The following is a 20807-nucleotide window of genomic DNA, read 5'->3' as shown; positions in this document are numbered from 1 at the left end:
TCAAGGGGGGTCGGTTGAGGGGAGGCATGAGAAATGTCCCTGTTTTCATCTGAGGAATGTTGGAGGGTATGATTTGAATGCAGAAGAGCCTGACTTCAGTCCCTTGCAGCTACAAGGGCCAGATCGCAGGACATAGGAAGGAATCTGGCCTGAAGCCCTGCAGAGCCCCTCCCAGTCAGCACAGACCAGGCTTCCTCAACCTTGGCCCTCCAGTTGTTTTGAGACTACAATTCCCATCATCCATGACCACTGGTCCTGCTAGCTAGGGAACATGGGAGTTGTAGGCCAAAAAAATCTGGAGGGCTGAGGTTGAGGAAGCCTGGCATAGACCAAGTGAAGCCAATGTGGTGCTCTCTGGATGTTGTCAGACTACAACTCCCATCATCCCTGACCATTGACCATGTTGGCTGGAGCCATTGGCGCCATCTCTGGGGGGGGGGACCCTGGCTGGGCGACCCAATGCGTCTTGCATGTGATGTCAGACGTCAAGGCCCGATGGGGCCCGTCACAGCCGCGGGAGGACCCAATGGGGCTTGTCGCACCGTGTGACATCATGCATGTGCCACATTGGGCCACGTCGCACTATGTGACATCACAGGTGCAATGTGCATGATGTCACACACACACACACTCCAGGAACCCCAAATGTGGGGCGGAACCCAGCATGCCTGGCTGGGGCTGGTGGAAGCTGGAGGCATTTGGAAGGAACTGTGTTTGCTGCCCCCTTGGTGCAGTCAATACAAAGGTGGATGGTCCACAGATTTGAACTCGGTGCAAGGCAGGTTCCTGTGGGTGGATGCAGTGCTTTTTTCCTTGGGGGTTACGCAGGGGTGCACATACCCCTAAACATTGAGTTGGATTTGTGGTGCTGCAGAGGGGTTATTTTATACTTGTTGGTGCAGCACTTTGATAACTGGGAAACACTGGCCTGCGAGCGCTCCAATTGGAGAACAGCCTTTACCAAAGGTGTCGTGGGCTTTGAAGACACTCGAACTCGGGACACAAGGGAGAAACATGCTAAGAGGAAGGCACGCTTGGCAAATCCACACTGTGATCAACTCCCGCCCGGAAACCTATGTCCCCGCTGTGGAAGGACATGTGGATCCACAATCAGCCTCCGCAGTCACTTGCGGACTCATTGTTAAAACTATGTTTATGGAAGACAATCTTACTCGGCTACGAGTGATCGAAGAAGAAGAAGAAGAAGAAGAAGAAGAAGAAGAAGAAGAAGAAGAAGAAGAAGAAGAAGAAGAAGAAGAAGAAGAAGAAGAAGAAGAAGACCCCTAAACATTTTGTGAATCTAAGTTTGGCCTCATTGAGGGGCAGTATTTCAATACGAGTAAGAAAATGAGAGTACCCTTAAATAATTTTTTAGGGGGGGGGGGAAGCACTGGGTGGATGAAACCTCAAACCACAACAGCTTGTCACTGATTGGTTAATTAGTTCCTCTGAAATAAGGATCAATGTCAATTCCATAGAAGAAAGACAAGCAAATAAATTGTTTGCAATGATTCAGAGAGAGTGTCTTCCTCCTACCTATTTCCTGTTGCAGCTCATGCCAAAAAAATGGCTTGACCTTCTGCCTGCGCTGTTTGGAACATGGGAGCATTACTGACTGTCATTTCAAACACCTTAACAAAAAACCAGAAAACAGTGCAAGCAGGGAGGATAGGCTTAGATCAATGCGGAATTTAAATGTACAAAGAATGCTGATGGAGAATGAAATGCAGTCGAGTTTGGTGTGTCTATATGTTTGTTTGCTTGACGGCAAGCAAATCTGAAAGCAGGTGACAGGATCAAGGGAGTGGCATTAAAATAGAAGCTTTCAAGAGGAGGACTATTAGGGAGTCGAACTTTTTAATCTGAAATGCTTCCGGTCTGCCGTGAGGAATTTCAGCTTGGAGACCTTTCTGTTTATTTAACTTCTAGAACTATAAAAGTTCAGGATAAATGATTTGCATGGCTACTCGTACTTAGCTGTGGATCCTTTTGCTCCAGGATGTTGTTCTGCGTCCAAAAACCTTGAAGAATCAGTGCACTGGTGGCTATTGGCCATTCTATCTAGGTTTGAAGCTTCTATATGCAATGGCACTATACCTGGGGATGGGGAGAAATTTGCTTCAGTTTACTGTAAAAAAAAAAATGCATGTATCGGGAAAATTGCATGTGAAGTGTGTGTGTGTGTGTTAGGAGAAATTTGCATTAAAATACTGACAAATTTTCGAGAGGACTAAAAAATAAATAAATCAGAAACTGATGCAAAAGTTTGGAGAAGTGAAGGCTGGAAAAATGACCTTCTGGGAAGCCATTCTTGATGTAATGATTAGGGAAGTCAAGTGTTCAACTCGCCCTTGTTCCTGTGTGTTTAACGGCACAGTGGTACCTTGCTTTTAAAACTGCTTATTTTACAAACAACTTGGATAAGAACGCTGCAAACCCAGAAGTAGGTGTTCCGGTTTGTGAACTTTGCCTTGGAAGCAGAACATGTTCCGCCTCCTGTTGAGTGTGTTTGGTTTGTAAATTGAGTCTCCCGCTGATTATCAGAAGCTTCCTGTTGAGTCTGTCGGCTGTTGAGTCCCGAGTACCCACACAACACAGAAGTGATATTTGGAGCTTTTGTTTTTGCTTAAAAAAAATGCATTTTTGTTTGTGTGGCTTTTTCATTTATTTGACTGTGACTTGTTTTTGTGACTGTGTGGAATCCAGTTCAGCTACTGATTGATTGATTGATTGATTGATTAATTGATTGATAGATTGTGTGACTGCAGAAATGGATAAAAGCCCCCCATCCAAACAATGACTATCAGTGCATGTAAGAAAAAATAATAATATTATTATTTATCATCTACAATACTGTCTTATTTATTTTCTAGTACAATACATTGCTTATTGCTTTCTTTTTATGGATCAATGGTCTCGTTAGATAGTGAAATTTATGTTAAATTGCTGCTTTAGGGGTTGTTTTTAAAAGTCTGGAACGGATTAATCCATTCTGCATTACTTTCTATGGGAAAGCGTGCCTTGGTTTTGGAGCGCTTTGGTTTTGGAACAGACTTCCGGAACGGATTAAGTTTGGGAACCAAGGTACCACTGTAGTTTGATCTGCAGCAATTGGCATCTGATCATTCCCCCTGCCGCCTGCTCAAAATGTTGGCAACAGAACTAATGATACTGTTTGCCATTCCTGCATAAAGGATGCTAAAAATTACACCGGGTCCCCCACTAATGGAATAAATCGAACTGGTTCCCCCCCTCATCATTTATGCATTTATGCAATTATTTTATTGTGTTTATATCTCACCTTTTCTGTCCTCCAAGTTGCTCAAGCTGGCATACACAGTTCTCCCCCTCCTCATTTACTCCCCACAACAACCCTGTGAGGTAGGCTAGGCTGAGAAGTAGTGCGTGGCCCAAGGTCACCCAGTGAGTGTCATGGCCAAGTGGGGCTTTGAACCCTGGTCTCCCAGATCCTAGCCCAACACTTCAACCACGACACCTTGCTGGCTCTCATTTCATCAAAATATGGTATGTACTTTTTAAAAGAAAACCTTCACCTCCTCTTTTTCCTTTTTTCCAGTAATGATGGCTGACGCTGAGGCAGACGTAGGACTCCCCAATATTGAGAGGAAGCCAGGCCTCCAGATATGGACCATAGAGGTACAGTACAGCCGGCATCCTCCGTACACCGCCTGTATTTTTCGCAGGGTGACATAACACGGTGTTCACTCCTCAGGCTGTTAGTATTTTGCAGGAGAGACTCAGGTACATAGCAGAAATTTCAGTTTGTGCAACTGAAGTGGATCCAAGTGTGGGCTTTTTGCGGTTAGGAAAGCGACGGGAGAATGCCCTGAGAAGTGCGGAATAAACAAATGATTTATGGGAAGATGTAGAAACACCTCACAGACGAATCTGAAGACATCTGAAGGCAGCCCTGTTTAGGGAAGCTTTTAATGTTTGACGGGCTATTGTATTTTCATACTTTGTTGGAAGCTGCCCAGAGTGGCTGGGGAAACCCAGCCAGATGGGCGGGGTATTAATAATAATAATAATAATAATAATAATAATAATAATAATAATAATATTGTTGTTGTTGTTATTATTATTATTAAAGATGAATGCTCATTGTCATATATACTCCCCACAGACAAATCAGAACAAAGGCCAAGTAAAGTCTAACTGCCGCGTAAGATTTGGGCAAGCAAATCAGGATAAATGCCTGATAAAAAGGTCGTGTGGGAGAGCTCACCTTTTCATTTTCAATTGGGTTGTTAAATTATACATTAATTAGCTGAACATATTGCCTTGCCAAAGGCAAGGTGGTTCTTTTAAAATGAGATTCAGAAGCAATCCAACTACACGAGTGAGTGAGAAGATTAAAGGCTTTGTTCTAAAACAGCGAGCAATGTATACATACCAAGCAAGCACCTCTGCCACTTGGAAGCCCTCAAGAAGCAGAGAAGCAGCTTCCCCAGGCAGCCTCAGTTTGCACAGCCTTGCGGCTGATCAGTCTCTGCACAAGCTTCAAAGAAACTCTGCCCAACAACTCTGCTCACAAGTGAGTCCTCAAAAGTTACTAGTCCTCAATCATTGACCTAGGTTGGTCTGATTTATTACATTATTGCGCTGAAATTAACTCTCACCTATAAAAACTCCCCTGCAGCAGCCTTACAAGTTAGCTTTCATGATGGTGCAATAGCCACCCACCCTTTGGGATGGAAAGGTTTTGGGCGAAGGTTCACCCTTTCGATTTCTGCCTGTCACCCAGCAGTCGAAAGCAGTTGAACTCTGCCAGAAATAAAGATAGGGCTCATTGTTCTGATTCTGGAATCATTTGCTATGGGGTTTTTGTTTGTTCTTTGTTTCATTACATTTCTATACTGCCCTTCATCTGAGAATCACGGGGCGGTTTACAACATAAAACGGCAATAACGCAGAACATAGTAACAAACGAAAAACAATTTGAAAGGGAGCCCTCTAAATTTTAAAATGAATTGTTAAATAGTAAAACTAAGATCCCCTTCATGGATCAATGCCTTGTCGTGGCGAAGGGGCTTGAATAACTCAGAGAAGCTATGAGCTATGCCGTGCAGGGCCACCCAAGATGGACAGGTCATAGTGGAGAGTTTTGACTAAACGTGATCCACCTCGAGAAGGAACTCGCAAGCCACTCCAGTATCCCTGCCAAGAAAACTCCATGGACAAAGACAGGCATCCCCAAACTTCGGCCCTCCAGATGTTTTGGACTACAATTCCCATCATCCCTGACCACTGGTCCTGTTAGCTAGGGATCATGGGAGTTGTAGGCCAAAACATCTGGAGGGCCGCAGTTTGGGGATGCCTGGACAAAGACAACTGGCGTGCTATGGTCCATGGGGTCACGAAGAGTCAGACACGACTAAACGACTAAACAACAACAAAAAGATTATTTCAAGAATGTATCGACTCCTATTGGATTACAAGGTAATGGAGGAGAAAGTAACAGTCTCTTTGACAAAATGGGCTCAGGACGTTGGACATCCCATTATGATGGTAGATTGGGAGAACCTTTGGAAAATAAATATGAAGTGCACAGCGAACTATAATATTAGAGAAATTATGTTAACAATGAACCATAGATGGTGTCTCACACCTTCAAGGTTGTCCAAAATGTACAAGAATATAGCGAACGTGTGTTGGAGATGTGGAGGAAACAACGGGGAAATGTTCCACATGTGGTGGTCATGTGGAAAGATAAAAAGGTTCTGGGATAGGATATATGACGAGATAAAAAAAAAAATCCTGGGAATTACTTTTTTTAAAAGACCTGAGGCATTTTTGTTAAGTATCACGGGTAGAAATATCTGAATGCAACAAAGAGAAATCTTCCTGTACGAAACAGCGGCGGCCCGAATACTTGTTGCTAAAGGATGGAAAGAAAAGGATGTGCCGAAAATCACCGACTGGCAGAGTAAAATACAGGATTTTGCTGAAATGGCACAATTAACAAATAGTCTTAGAGGCAATTCAAAAAAATAAATTTCTTTAAAAATGGGATAGGTACAAGAAATATGTTCAAAAATATAGTAAAAATGTAATATCCATGATAGCGTTTGAATGATATTAAAAGGAAATGGGGTTGAATCATAATTGTTAGGATGTAAAAGGAACTAAGAATGTACTAGAATAATGGATTTAGAAGTCTGTACTAAGGTATTTACATTCAAGTATAAAGAATAAGTATATACACAGGGAATTAACAGGAAGTCCAAAGCTTTTATTTTTATCTTTATCATATAAACATATTTTTTATTTTATTCTTTATCCTTATTTTTATTTTATTTTTATTTTTTATTTTTTTCTGGTACTTTAATTTACTTAAGGGAGGCAATTGCAATTTGTATAATGTACCGTATACATACATTTTGGTATGTCTTGTATGTTACATATACTTCATAGTTATGAAAAAATAAGCAATAAAAAGGATTTTTAAAGAAAAAGAAAGACAATACTCCCTGTGTTTAAAAGGCTGTGATATTTCTTCTGTAGTTGACTTTAAGTTTTCTTTGGTTAACTTTGGCCCACTATACTAAAGTCTTGCCAGATCAATCCAGAATGCTTAAAAAGTGAAGAATCTGGGCTTGCCATTTTACAGCCCCAAATGTACAAGCACACAGGGCCGCTTGCTTCCACCCTTTTGTGACCCAGGGCTGAAGTCGAAGAAGTCAGCGCAACTTTAGTTCCTGCTTCTCTGCCGAACAAGTTTGTCCAGTTTTGCAATTCGTGCTAGAGGTGAAGCGGAAAACTTTTCACAATTAATTAAGCCGAGAAGGATGTGTGAGATCTTCCAAATGTGTATGTTGAGCCTCCAGGTGCAGAAACTTTGGCAAGGGGGGGGGGGAGTTGCAGCAAGGTTTGCTTATCTATTTCACAAAAATTATACACCCCTTGATTGTAGGTGGGGGACCTCGAAGCAGGTTACAAAAAGATAAAACAATAAAATCCATAAAATTTTATAGTCGTACTTTAAAGCAAGGTCCCCAAACTAAGGCCCGCAGGCCAGATGCGGCCCGATCACCTTCTAAATCCGGCCCGCGGACGGTCTGGGAATCAGCATGTTTTTACCTGAGTATAATGTGTCCTTTTATTTAAAGTGCATCTCTGGGTTATTTGTGGGGCCTGCCTGGTGTTTTTACATGAGTAGAATGTGTCCTTTTATTTAAAATGCATCTCTGGGTTATTTGTGGGGCATAGGAATTTGTTCATTTCCCCCCCCCCAAAAAAAATAGTCTGGCCCCCCACAAGGTCTGAAGGACAGTGGACCGGCCCCCTGCTGAAAAAGTTTGCTGACCCCTGCTTTAAAGCATTCAAAAGTTAAAATACTAACATGGTTTAAAGAACTGTCCTTGCACATAAGCTTGAGTTTGATGTATCCTTAAACACAATGAATTAACAACAACAACAACAACAACAACAACAACAACAACAACAACAACAACAACAACAACTGCTATTATTTAAACGTGTTGGCTTCCATGTGTTCACATTTTTTAATATAAATTCTGTGTGGATTTATTAACATTTTCTTAGCAATCTGTCCACCATGGCGAAACTTTTGACCATAGAACTGAATCTCCTACAGCGAAGCTTGTTATTCCTATCTCTGCATATCTTCTTAACTGGGTTTTTATGCTTCTGTTTTTTGTTGTTATTTTAGAAAATGAAAATGGTGCCTCTTCCTGAGAAGGCCTACGGGAGTTTTTTTGAAGGGGACTGTTACATCATCTTAAACGTAAGTAGCTCTGCTAATGGTGCCCTAGGGTGGGAATGAATCACACAATCACAGAACTGTAGAGTTGCAAGGGACCCCGAGGGTCATCTAGTCCAACCCCCTGCAATGCAGGAATCCTGACAACAAGCAGGTAGCCTTGCAGGGTTTATGTGTTCATGCGACAGGCACAGTGCCGGATTTACGTATAAGCTAAACAAGCTATATTAGGCCCCCACTCTCTTGCCCCCCCCAAAAAATCACTATTAATATACTTCTTCTTAATTGTATTTCAGTTCAACAATTACGTTCATTAAATACATATTTTGTTATGTGCAAATGGCTTTAGATACCTATTGGGTCCATAAATTGCCACATAATTCAACACAAAAAAAAACGACAATTTGTTGTGGACAAAGCACAGCTGGACATATAAAGGGCCCCATTACCTTCAGGAGCTTAGGGCCTCATCAAACCTAAATCTGGCCCTGGACAGGTGGAAATCAAGCAGGAGGAGCTCTCCACAGCAGAAGACTGGAGAAAGATTGGCCCGGTGAATTTCTGCCTGCTGTGTGGCTGTTAAGCACAGAGGGGTCCTATCACTAAGAAAAAGAAGGGAGGCAGGATCCCTGATAGCTCAGTTGGTTGGAGCGTGATGTTGATAATGCCAAGGTTGCAGGTTCGATCCCCATATGGGACAGCTGCATATTCCTGAAGGAGCGTATACCTGAGTATACTTGAAGTAGCGTCTCCACCTCCATCATTCTGCCCAGACACTGAGGTCCAGCACCGAGGGCCTTCTGGCGGTTCCCTCGTTGCGAGAAGCCAAGTTGCAGGGAACTAGGCAGAGGGCCTTTCTCGGTGGTGGCGCCTGCCCTGTGGAACGCCCTCCCAACAGATGTCAAAGAGGAAAACAACTACCAGACTTTTAGAAGACATCTGAAGGCAGCCCTGTTAAGGGAGGCTTTTAATGTTTAATAGATTATTGTGTTTTATTTTTCTGTTGGAAGCCGCCCAGAGTGGCTGGGGAAACCCAGCCAGATGGGCGGGGTATAAATAATATATTATTATTATTATTATTATTATTATTATTATTATTATTATTATTATTATTATTATTATTCCTGCATTGCAGAGGGTTGGACTAGATGATCCTCGGGTTCCCTTCCAGCCCTACAATTCTATGATTCTATGCTCTTTGGCCTAGCTAGCCTGGTGTTGGGACAGTTTCATGGGCGTAGGCAGGGGGGCAGGGAGGGGCAATAAAAAATCAATAAAAATCATAATCAATAAAAATCAATAAAAACACATAGAAAACTGAGATTCTGTCCCTCCCTAGCGAAAGGCCTGCCCCTCCCCCCCAATAAAATCCCCAGCTTTGCCCATGGACAGTTTAGATCCCCCTGGAAACCTTCGCCATGTTTGCATAGTTCCCCGGATCCCACCATGGTGGGAAAACAAGGCTCCACTTCTCTGTTTCTCTGTGAATTCACGGCCAAACTGTCCGTGCTCCCCTCCTCCCTCTTGCCCTCTGGGCACGGATTTGCTCTCTTCCCATACCAATCGCTATGGTAACCTCACCGAGGAGGTGTTTGGCAAATGTTTACTTTGTTGGAGAGCGAGAAGGTGCCAAAAAATGGGTGGCTGCGCATGTTGGGGCATGTATTGCATTTCCACCTCCACCCCCCCCCTTCTTCCTGGCAGTGCGCTATCTCTCAAGACCGTCTTAAGGGTGCTGCCGAGGGGTTTTTGCCCATTTTGGGGGGGGGGTCACCTTTAATACACAGGCTGGGGAGAGGTTTCCCTTGACAAATCACGTATGTTCCATTGTGGCTGCATTCACACCTTATATTTAAAGTGGCATGATGGCACTTTAAACAGTCATGACCCCCCCCCCGAAGAGTTCTGGGAGCTGTAGTTTGCTAAGGGTGCTGAAGGTTGTTAGGGGACCCAAACAACCTACAGTTCCAAAGTGGGTTTAACTGTAAATGTAGTGGTTTGGCCAGTGTGGTGTCATGGTTAAGAGCGGTAGACTCATAATCTGGGGAACCGGGTTGGCGTCTCCGCTCCTCCACATGCAGCTGCTGGTTGACCTTGGGCTAGTCACACTTCTCTGAAGTCTCTCAGCCCCACTCACCTCACAGAGTGTTTGTTGTGGGGGAAGAAGGGAAAGGAGAATGTTAACCACTTTGAGACTCCTTCCGGTAGTGATAAAGCAGGATATCAAATCCAAACTCTTCTTCAATCCCACTTGACAAGGAGGAACTCTGGCCTCTGATCATCTCAAAACCTCTCTCATAACCACCTCTGATATTTTATTGCGAAATAAGATTCGCTTTCTACTCGTTTCTGGCCTAAGATTTCCAGCCCTGGGTCAGCTGGGGGGGGCGCACGAAATTTGATTCATTTTGCCTTTAGACACAAATCTATCACATTCTCATCTCCCAAAGCAACGTGAGAATCGAAGCCATCCTTCAAAATCTGTAGCGACGTGAATTTTGCGGTGCTGTTCTCCAGCCAGTGTTTACAAAAATGCATATGTTAAGGGGAAGTGTGTTTAAAGATGAAAATATCCATGAAAATAACATACAGAAATGCGCTGCACTAGGAGAAGGCACTTGCAAAAAAAAAAATGCATGAGCCAGACAAACCAGCAGACCCAAATCTGTTTATTGGGGAGGAATTCGCAACAAAATGCTCAAGAATTTTCATGAAGATTTGGGTGGGTGTGTTTTTTTAAAAAAATAAACTGCAGATTCCTGTAGAAATGTGGAAAACTGAATTTAAAACGGGGGAAATTAGAATCTGGGAGAACTGAATTGGACACATGCCCTCTTTAATTCCATTGATTCCCCCTTCCATCGCAGAACATGAAGACACGTTCCGGATTCGCCACGGACCTGCACTACTGGATTGGGCGCGATTCCTCCCAGGACGAACAAGGCGCGGCTGCTTTCTACGTGACTCAGCTGGATGACCTGCTCGGCGGGAACCCTGTCCAGCACAGAGAAGTGCAGGGGCACGAGTCGGCAGCTTTTAAAAGTTATTTCAAGAACGGCATCATGTGAGCGCTGGGGAAAGGCTTGGTGGCTGGAAAGAAAACCCACTCCATTTTAATGGGGCTTCTGTGGGGAAAACAGGATAGAATCAGGCAACAGGCTGCCTCCTTTTTAAACCTCTTGCATTATTCCAGGCTTCCTCAACCTTGGCTCTCCAGATGTTATCGGCCTACAACTCCCATGTTCCCTAGGTAGCAGGACCAGTGGTCAGGGATGATGGGAATGTAGTCTCAAAACATCTGGAGGGCCGAGGTTGAGGAAGCCTCCATTATTCCCATATTCAAAAGTTGTATGAGCAACAATAAGGACTAGTCCAGCCATCACCAAACTGCGGCCCTCCAGATGTTTTGGCCTACAACTCCCATGATTCCTAGCTAACAGAACCAGTGGTCAGGGATGATGGGACTTGTAGTTCAAAACATCTGGAGGGCCGAAGTTTGGGGATGCCTGCCCCACAGCAGGTTTGGGGAACCTTTGGGCCTCCAGATGTTGCTGAACTACAACTCCCCACCCTCGGCCATTGGCCATGCTTGCTGGGGCTGCTGGGAGTTGTAGTTCAGCCACATCTGGAGCGCCACAGGTTCCCTGTGTCTAATGTAGAAGCTACTGCTCTCTTAAGGCTTTCACCCATGGACACCTGCGGGGATTTTTCCTGGGGGCGAGGGTCAAAGTAAAAGAGTGAAATGGGTAGCAACTTAGTTTCACACCTGCAAAAGGGATGAATAATAGTGCCTATATACTTTACCTTACATCTCAGTTTTTACAAGTGCCAGCTAGAAGCTTACTCTGGAAACTGGGGGGACTGGATATCGTGGTTCTTCCAGGGGGCAACTGCCCACTTGCTCCCCACACCATGGGCACACATGCCCCCCCTGCAATTATTAAAACCTCCTTATCCCCAACAGCTACAAGAAGGGAGGAGTTGCTTCAGGGTTCAAGCATGTGGAGACCAACATGTACAATATCAAACGCCTCCTTCACGTCAAGGGGAGGAAACACGTCACGGCTACAGAGGTAAGGAAGCAGGCGAGATCCTGGGGTTGGCTGACATTTGGATGGTGGCAGAAATTGCCAATGTTCGCTTATTCATCCACTTCCAAAACAGAAATCAATCCAGTGAATGTGATTGGTATTTGCTACTGCTGTTTTCACTCTGCCATAGCTGCCAAGTTATCCCTTTTTTAAAGGGATTTTCCCTTATGCTGAATAGGCTTCCTCGCGAGAAAAGGGAAAACTTGGCAGCTATGCACTCTGCAAGTGATACATGATTGGGGGAGGGGCAATCAGAATTGTGCTTCCTTCTCATTAAAATGAACGGTGCAGAATTCTTTACGTTATTCCACACCGTTCATTTTGGTGCAAAGGAAGCAGTTGCATAGAAGTTTGCCAAAGAATACAATGAGACAAATGCCTCGTCGGAAGTTGAATTGCAGCAGAACGGAAAGGGCGCTGCCTGCGACAAATACAGGAATCATCTGGTGCCTTCCGACATCCCTAATCGCACCACCCTGCGTTCTTTCCTGTGGCTTCTTGTTAAAAACAACCCCCTTTTCTTTTTCCTCCTGACAGGTAGATCTCTCCTGGAACAGTTTCAACAAAGGAGACGTCTTCCTGTTGGACCTCGGCAAAGTCTTGATTCAGTGGAACGGTCCCTCATGCAACGTTGCAGAGAAATCAAGGGTGAGTGCTGGAAATCAAAGTGGCATTAATTCTGGTGCAGTTTTCAAGAAATGGCAATGCATAAGTCCATTGGTAGAACATGAGACTCTTAATCTCAGGGCCGTGGCTTCGAGACCCACATTGGACAAAAGATTCCTGCATTCCAGGGGGTGATGGACTACAATTCCCATCGGTCTGTGCTATCTGGGGCTGATGGGATTTGTAGTCCAAAACATTCAGACTCCCAGCTTCTAGGTGAGGCTGGAGGAGACAATACAATGTTAGATTGACCAATAAACTGACTCAGCATTATGTATATTGATGTCTCTGTAATTCTCCCTGTCTTCTAGGGTATGGTCTTGGCACGAAGTATCCGGGACGGCGAGAGGGGGGGCCGTGCTCAGATTGGCATCATTGACAATGAGAAGGACTGCCCAGACCTCATGCAGATCATGAAAGCGGTGTTGGGGGAGAGGCAGGGGGAGCTGCGGGAAGCATTGCCTGACGAGAAAGCTGATGAACTTCAGAAATCCAATGTCCGTCTTTACCAGTAAGCCTTAGGGAATTATTTCTCAGTTTCTTTCTTTCTTTCTTTCTTTCTTTCTTTCTTTCTTTCTTTCTTTCTTTCTTTCTTTCTTTCTTTCTTTCTTTCTTGCTCTCGCCAAAAAAAGGCAGATGGCCCAAAATTGGCTTGTTTTCTTTAGGCCTAGGAAATTTAAAAAGCAACTCCCGTTGAGTTTGAACCCCCCCCCCAAATTCTGTGATGGGAAAAGTGATGTAAATGTCTCAAGGGCCTCCTTTATATCACCGTTAATACCAGCTGAAGATTACGGTCACGTTAGTCACTGATAAAGTGCCTTAAATTTGTACGTGCTGTGTTCAAATATAAGCTTGCAATCTAACAGGGCGCGACACAAAAGGGAAAAGGTTCAGGGAGGGAGGAGGAAAGCAGATGTTGAAGCTGCTGCTCTTTCACTGGCCAGTGAGTGGGACCATGGCGGTTTCTCCCTTGTGGTGAGGAGATACGGGGCTGGGAGTAGGAAGTCGAATTGGGCTTGGCAAGCCCAATAGAAGGAATCAAGGGCTGCCTTCATCGGGCACCACTGAAAGCCCACACCCCTGTATGCGGTCCTTGCCTGATTTCTGACATCAGAGCCAAGCTTGGAGAAAAGTTGGCAGATGGAGAAGGAAAAGTTTTGCACTCGGGACAAGCTGCATGATTAATGTAAAGTGTCGTTTGGCTCTCAGAGGGTGAGAGTTTCAAGGACGGCATTCCAGCCAGACAAAAACTGTTCAAAGGGGTGCAAAGGGCTGGCCTGTAGAGAGTCACAGGGGCCAGATGGGGGTGTTGGGGGGTGCATTAGCCTGAGGATAACTGGATAACTCCCCAAGGAATGGGTGGCATTTAGGTCCTTAGGGTTGAGGGCAAGGACTGTCCCCCAGCCCTCAACCTCAAACCCTGGAGAAGGCCTTAAAGATTCCTACTGTCTGTTTCCTCCTGCAGCGTCTATGAAAATGGGAAGGATTTAGTAGTTCAAGAAATTGCTACCCGGCCCCTGACTCAAGACCTCTTGCAGAATGAGGTAAGGTACCAAATAGTCTGTGCAGAATTGGGGTGGGGGCGGGGGTTTGATGATGTGACATCCTCTCTCTTTTGGTCCCCCTGTAAGAGTATCCGTCAGTTTATCAGATACGTGCCCTGGTCTACAGGAGCTCAAAGTTCTGGATTCAAATCCAGTGAAGGTCCTTGTCCCCCACTCCCTTTATTTTAACAGGACTGTCACATTCTGGACCAGGGAGGTTTTAAAATTTTTGTCTGGCGTGGAAAAGACTCCAGCAAAGAAGAGAAGAAGGCAGCGTTCAGCCGAGCAGTGGTGAGTTGGGAGCTCAAATAGGGGTGCAAAAAATGTGGGGTTTTTTATTCCACTTAAAAGGGGGGTGGGGTGGGGGTGGGAAACTCAGCCAGATCATGACAGGGACATTCTGACACAAAGCAGGTGGAAACAGCTAATGGAGGTGTATTGGCATGGACAGAGTGCCAAATCTGAATCAGGGAGAGCTGGGTTCAGGTCTCTTTCTCATGAGGCCAATACCTGAACCCACCTTGGATGGTTCTGGCAAGGAATGTAAATATAATTAGGAAATGGTCAATTGTCATTATAATTATTGTCATGCCCTAAAGAGAGAAACACAGAGTGACGTTTTGAACCTGGCATGTTTGGCAAATGGAAAGTCAATGTGTGTATGCTAAATAATAGCTGCATAACTTGTCTTGTTTTTGCGAGTCTGGGCAAAGGGCGAAAAGTTCAATAGGACCTGAAAGCTCCACCCCAAGTCCTTGCTCCAGCCTCCATTGCCCCTTCCCTCCTCTGGGGAATGCTCATGCCCTTAGCTGCCCTTAGCAGCCTTGAGAACTAGAAGCACTATTTTTAAAACAATGGCAACACAGAATACAGTGGTGCCTCGCTTAACGAATGCCCTGCTTAACGAAATTTCCGCTTAACGAAAGGTTTTTTTCTAGCGGAGGTTGCCTCGCTAGACGAATTCGTTTTATGAAAAATTCGTCTAGCGAATCACGGTAAAAATTCAATGCATTCCTATGGGATTCGCTAGACGAATTTTTCGTTATAAGAAAAGACCCATGGAACGAATTAAATTCGTCTAGCGAGGCACCACTGTACTAATATCCTACTAATAATACAAATTCTTCACCCAGTACCAAACATATGCATCTGCTTTGCGGTAACAGCACTGTAGGATATGAATGTTTTCTTGACCATTACATTTCTTCACTCTGTGGGCCACTAAGTTATAGATTTGCGGAATTATTTCCCTTTGGGGATTTGCCAGAATTGCTGACACCTTCTCGGGGTCCTTCTAGGGTTTCATCCAAGCCAAAGGGTATCCTCCCACCACGAACGTAGAAGTCATGAACGACGGAGCGGAGTCGGCGATGTTTAAGCAACTCTTTCAGAAGTGGACCGAAAAAGACGAGTCTCAGGGACTTGGCAAGACCTACAACGTTGGCAAAATTGGTGAGACAGAAACACCCAAATCTCTTTCCTTCGGGCAAAGGTTGACATGATGTTAAATGCACTTTTGCACTTAATGAGCAGTTTCTTTGTTTTTTTGTTTTTAAATGCTAATTGCACCAGCCTTTGGGGTGGGTGGGAGGGCGCTGATAATTAGGCCTGGGTTGATCAGTTGCTTAGAGCATGGTGCTGATAAGGCTAAGTTTGCAGGTTTGAGCCCAATATGGGACAGCAGCATATTCCGGCATTGAAGGAGGTTGGACTAGATCAGGAATCCCCAAACTCAGCCCTCCAGATGTCTTGGGACTACAATTCCCATCATCCCTGACCACTGGTCCTGTTAGCTGGGGATGATGGGAGTTGTAGTCCCAAAACATCTGGAGGGCCAAGTTTGGGGATGCCTGGACTAGATGAATTAGAATTAATGGGGTCAGAGCATGGAAGAAGATGGACCTTAACCCTTTCTTCCCCTGCTACAATCCTGAGCAATAGCCCTCCTCTGAAGCTACTATTTGGATGCATTCTTTCTGTGCCGGTAAAGGAGATTGATTGAAAGAAGAAAGCTAGTATTTGTTTTGGGAGAGGGAGATCCCCATTGGCCCAAATAGATGATTTCCTCCCATTACAAACACGTGGTATAAATATGTTAAACATAAAGAGAAAGGAGCAGAGAAACCAGTGTTGTTGTTGTTGTTGTTGTTGTTGTTGTTGTTGTTGTTGTTGTTATTATTTTATCATCATCATCATCATCATCATCATCATCATTACTATCATCATCATCATTATTTTGGAGGGGGTTGAATTCAATTCTGTTCCCATTTAAAGGCAAGCTTACATATTTTGCACTTTTCAAAACTTTGCGTGGCAGCTGTCCTTCAGGATTCACATTTCTATGAATCTTGCAATGTGGGTCACCAGCTAAGTAATGCATACAAAAATGCCTATACCACCAAGGTAAGGCATATAAATGCATATATTGTGTAGGTGTTTGTTTGTTTGTTTTTTTAAAAAAGGATGAAAAATTGTATAAGTTAGGGGAAATTGGCAAAATTGCATTAAAAACTGTGCTAGCCGGAAGAAATTTTCACTAAAATTCTGATTAATTTTCATAAGAATTTTTTTAAAAATGACAAACTGATGTGGAAATGTGGGGAGCTGACCTTAAACTTGGAAAACTGGACAACTGATTTTGGGAGTCACTCACCTCCAGTTTCCAGCCTTATTTTTTGCTTCGCTAAGGAAGCTCGAAATTTTTGAAAGGGGGAGCTCATCTGCTGTGTGCGAGAAAGGCTATGCACATCCTATAAATAGGCATGTCCCAGTCCTTATGACATATATTGCTTGTAGAGAATGCGTTTCAGCCAGGTGAGATAACATCTCTCTGTGTTCTATATGCAGCCAAAGTAGATCAAGTCAAATTTGACGTCACTCAGTTGCATGCGAGACCGGAGCTGGCTGCTGAACAGCGGATGGCAGATGATGCCTCTGGAAATGTAGAGGTGAGTTCTTCCCCGCCCTACCTTGATGCCAGATCCAGATTTTGCGGGGTTATTGGGCAAGACCCGACCTGGCCACAGTGATCCATGCGACGGTCACCTCCAGGCTGGACTACTGTAATTCGCTCTACGCGGGGCTGCCCTTGAAGCTGTCCCTGAAACTCCAGTGGGTGCAGAATGCTGCAGCAAGACTCCACGTGGGGTCCCTGCCATGGGAGCATATTCATCCAGTGCTTTTCCAGCTGCATTGGCTTTCGGTGGAGTACAGGGTCAGGTTTAAGGTGCTGATTTTGACCTTTGAAGCCCTTCACGGTCTAGGACCCTCGTACTTACGGGACCGCATCTCTCGGTATGCCCCGCGGAGGACCTTAAGGTCCATAAATAGTAACACTCTAGAGGTCCCAGCCCCGAAGGAAGTCAGATTAGCCTCAACTAGAACCAGGGCCTTTTCAACACTGGCTCCGACCTGGTGGAACGCTCTGTCTCATGAGACCAGGGCTCTGCGGGACCTGATTTCTTTCCGCAGGGCCTGTAAGATAGAGTTGTTCCACCTGGCCTTTGGCCTGGACCCAACTTGATCCCCTCCCCCACTTTCCCTTTTCTTTTTTTCTTTCCATATGAGGCTGCATTTCAATTTGCATTTCAATTTCAATTTTAATGTTGTATTTAATCTTGTTTTTAAGCTCTATCTTAATCAATTGTTTTATTTCTAGTGTTAGCCGCCCTGAGCCCAGTTTGGGCTGGGGAGGGCGGGGTATAAATAAAATGTGTTGTTGTTGTTGTTGTTGTTGTTGTTGTTGTTGTTGTTGTTATACATCATTGCCATTTATCACCTGCTGCCATTTATCTCATCATTTTTATTTATTCATTCATTGGATTTATATACCACCTTTATCTTCCAAGGATCTCAAAGTGGCATCCATGGTCCCCCTCTTCCCCATTCCATCCTCACAACAACCCTGTGAGGGAGGATAGGCGAAGAGATGGTGACTGGCCCAAGGTCACCCAGCACCCGCTCCTAGCCATCTCCTCCCACCGTTGTCTGGGCCAGTGCTGGGGCGACAGAACATGCAAGCAAGTTGCAATAGTCAGGAAGGAGGAGGGCCAGGGCCAGAGGATATTTGTCAATGGGTCTGTTACTGGGGTGCTGCAACCTCAGCAGGCTGGCTGACTAGCATGCCTGCAAATTTCATCCAATTCTTCCAATGACAACAAAGAAGTTTCTAGGTGGTTCCGTAAAAAAAAAAAAAACACCCAAAAAACTCACCACAACTGTAATGGTGCCCAACACGGAAACAAAACTCTGCACCTATTTGGCCAGATAGTAGCAATTTTCCTTGGGCATGAGAAGAAGCAATAGGCAGAAAGGGTCAGCCATTTCTACCTACTGCTGTTTTCACCAGCTGGGCCAAGAGGTCATCAGTTCTACGTGCTGTGGGACAAGGAGCAGTGCGGCCATTTGCTGGGGGCGAGGGCAAGATATCAGCTGGGCCCCCATGATGAAGCTGGCATATGGCTGGTATAGCTCAGTTGGTAGAGCATGGGGCTCAGGATCTCAGGGTCATGGGTTCAAGCCCCACACTGGGCAAAAGATTCCTACATTGCAGGGGGTTGAACTAGATGGCCCTCGTGGTGTTTTATAGCTCAACAGTTCTATGATTCTATGACATTCCAGTTAGGCCTCAGAAAGCCAATAGCCCACTTTGTATAGTCCAGCTGCATTCTCAGAGCCACCTAGGCCTACTTTGTCAACTATAAGCAGAACCTCGCAACATTAAGACTTTGATGCCTGAGTTCGCTTGTTTTCCTCTTCCCTCCCCATCCTTTTTTTCCTTTTGTGCCATTTCCTTTTTTCTGATTGTTAGCCCCAGGGGCAAGGTCTGTGTAATTTCTACCGAGTTGTATGCTGCTGTGGGATGTTTTCAAGCAGAAGAGCAGGGTGTGGACGCTTTAAATAAGAAACAAATAGGCACATTTCAGAGAACGAATATTGCTTTAAATTAGCTGGCCCAGCGTTTTCTAAACTGCGCACACCTCATCCCCACAACCCTGAATTCCGAACCCTGTGCTTCTCTCTATAGGTGTGGAGGATTGAGGATCTAGAAATGGCTCCGGTTGCTCCCAGGACCTACGGGCAGTTCTATGGCGGGGATTGTTACCTCATCTTGTACACCTACACAAAATTAGGCAGGCCTCATTACATCATCTACATGTGGCTTGTAAGTAATGGCTGAGATCAAGAGGTGTGGTTTCATTATTCGGCAGTGTCCTCTGAGAAGGTGAACTGGGCCTGGTGGAACACTGGTGTTTTTTTACATCTTAAGCCTCCTGTTTTCTTAGTGACTTTCAGAATCGACCTACAGCTTAAACTGGAGAGTGCAGGGTGCTAGAGGCTGTTTTGGCTCCATATTGCAGCATACAGTTAAGGCTACCAAGCTGCCCAGAGAGAGCAGGGATTGCTCAATTTTTAATTCTGTTAAATTGTCAGATCCAATCAAATAATAATAATAATAATAATAATAATAATAATAATAATAATAAATATCCCGACCATCTGGCTGGGTTTCCCCAGCCACTCTGGGTGGCTCCCAACAGAATAATAATAATAATAATACAGTAGTAATAATAATGTGACAAAATATCAAACATTTAAAACTTCCCTAAACAGGGCTGCCTTCAGATGTCTTCTAAAAGTCTGATAGGTGTTTATTTCTTGACATCTGATGGGAGGGCGTTCCACAGGGTGGATGCCACTCCCGAGAAGGCCCTCTGCCTGGTTCCCTGTAACTTGGCTTCTCACAACGAGGGAACCTCCAGAAGGCCCTCGGCGCTGGACTTCAGTGTCTGGGCTGGATGATGGGGGTGGAGACGCTCCTTCAGGTATACTGGGCCGAGGCCGTTTAGGGGTTTAAAGGTCAGCACCAACACTTTGAATTGTGCTCACAATGAGTTGCATTTAACAGAGCACTAAGCAAATTGCTCCATTAGTCCAAATATTTCTCCTTGCATAACAGAATGCTCTCCCCCAGCCCCCTAAATCTGTTCTGGGGGTCCCTCAACCCTCCAGAGCTGGGGTAGTTGCAGTGGGCACAGGCGAGGGGAGAGAGTCCTGTTGCACTTGTACTAATCTTTGCACTAGCACTTGCAAAATTATTCTGTTGAGTGTACATAAAACAAAGTAAATAAAAGCCAGCATCAATTTTCTTTAACGCAGTTAAACTAAGGGATGAAATGTGAAATTGTTCTAGCTGTATGCCACAGCTTTGCCGCAAATGCTTTCTTAAGACCCACCCAAATTATCCGGATGCACCCTATGATACAAAAACAGCCTTATAACATCCAGCTCTGCCTCAAGGACCAAGTCTAGCCCAAGCTAAACCAACTATTAGACACCCCACACTTCCCTGAGCGAGTCCCCTTGTGGTGCTGGGCAGTTTTATTCCCTCTGGGGTGAGAGTTAAGGGTGCTGGATAATTCTGTTGAGAACCGAAATGGGGACAGTCTTCCTCACTAGGGTGAGATGTGTGTTGTCCCCCCTATTTATTTTATTATAGTAATTGTTTCTTTTTTTAGAGGGGCGGGTGACACATTCCTTCGTTGGGGGCCATGCCTAAGCAGGCCACCACCCTAAAGGCTGTCATCTAGTTCCCTCTAAGTTATATTCTCCAAGCTTTACAAAGCTCACAAAACAGCCCTCCCCCCTTCCACCGTTTTTGCTAATGCCACGTTCTCCGGTTTTGCAAGCCATTTTTGGTGACTCCTCCTCAGGTCTGAACAACACTGCATTTCTGAGGGTGTCTCCCTTGTTCTTCTTCAG

At 44.8% G+C, this 20807-nt stretch overlaps 1 protein-coding gene across 1 annotated transcript in view; it reads left to right on the top strand.

Annotated features, from left to right (window-relative positions):
* The window catches only part of VILL (villin like), a 51508-nt gene that overhangs the window by 16027 nt on the left and 14674 nt on the right, over window positions 1-20807 (top strand). Inside the window, exons 2-12 of the mRNA XM_035129295.2 lie at window positions 3578-3657; window positions 7694-7768; window positions 10612-10808; window positions 11709-11817; window positions 12373-12483; window positions 12813-13012; window positions 13967-14045; window positions 14238-14336; window positions 15344-15497; window positions 16893-16993; window positions 19072-19209. Coding sequence (XP_034985186.2) covers window positions 3580-3657; window positions 7694-7768; window positions 10612-10808; window positions 11709-11817; window positions 12373-12483; window positions 12813-13012; window positions 13967-14045; window positions 14238-14336; window positions 15344-15497; window positions 16893-16993; window positions 19072-19209 — 1341 coding nt within the window. The 5' untranslated portion in view covers window positions 3578-3579. The remainder of the gene's footprint in view (window positions 1-3577; window positions 3658-7693; window positions 7769-10611; window positions 10809-11708; window positions 11818-12372; window positions 12484-12812; window positions 13013-13966; window positions 14046-14237; window positions 14337-15343; window positions 15498-16892; window positions 16994-19071; window positions 19210-20807) is intronic.

Source organism: Zootoca vivipara, chromosome 12 (assembly GCF_963506605.1).
Source record: "Zootoca vivipara chromosome 12, rZooViv1.1, whole genome shotgun sequence".
Taxonomy (NCBI): domain Eukaryota; kingdom Metazoa; phylum Chordata; class Lepidosauria; order Squamata; family Lacertidae; genus Zootoca; species Zootoca vivipara.
This window is presented reverse-complemented; position numbering and strand designations above follow the sequence as displayed.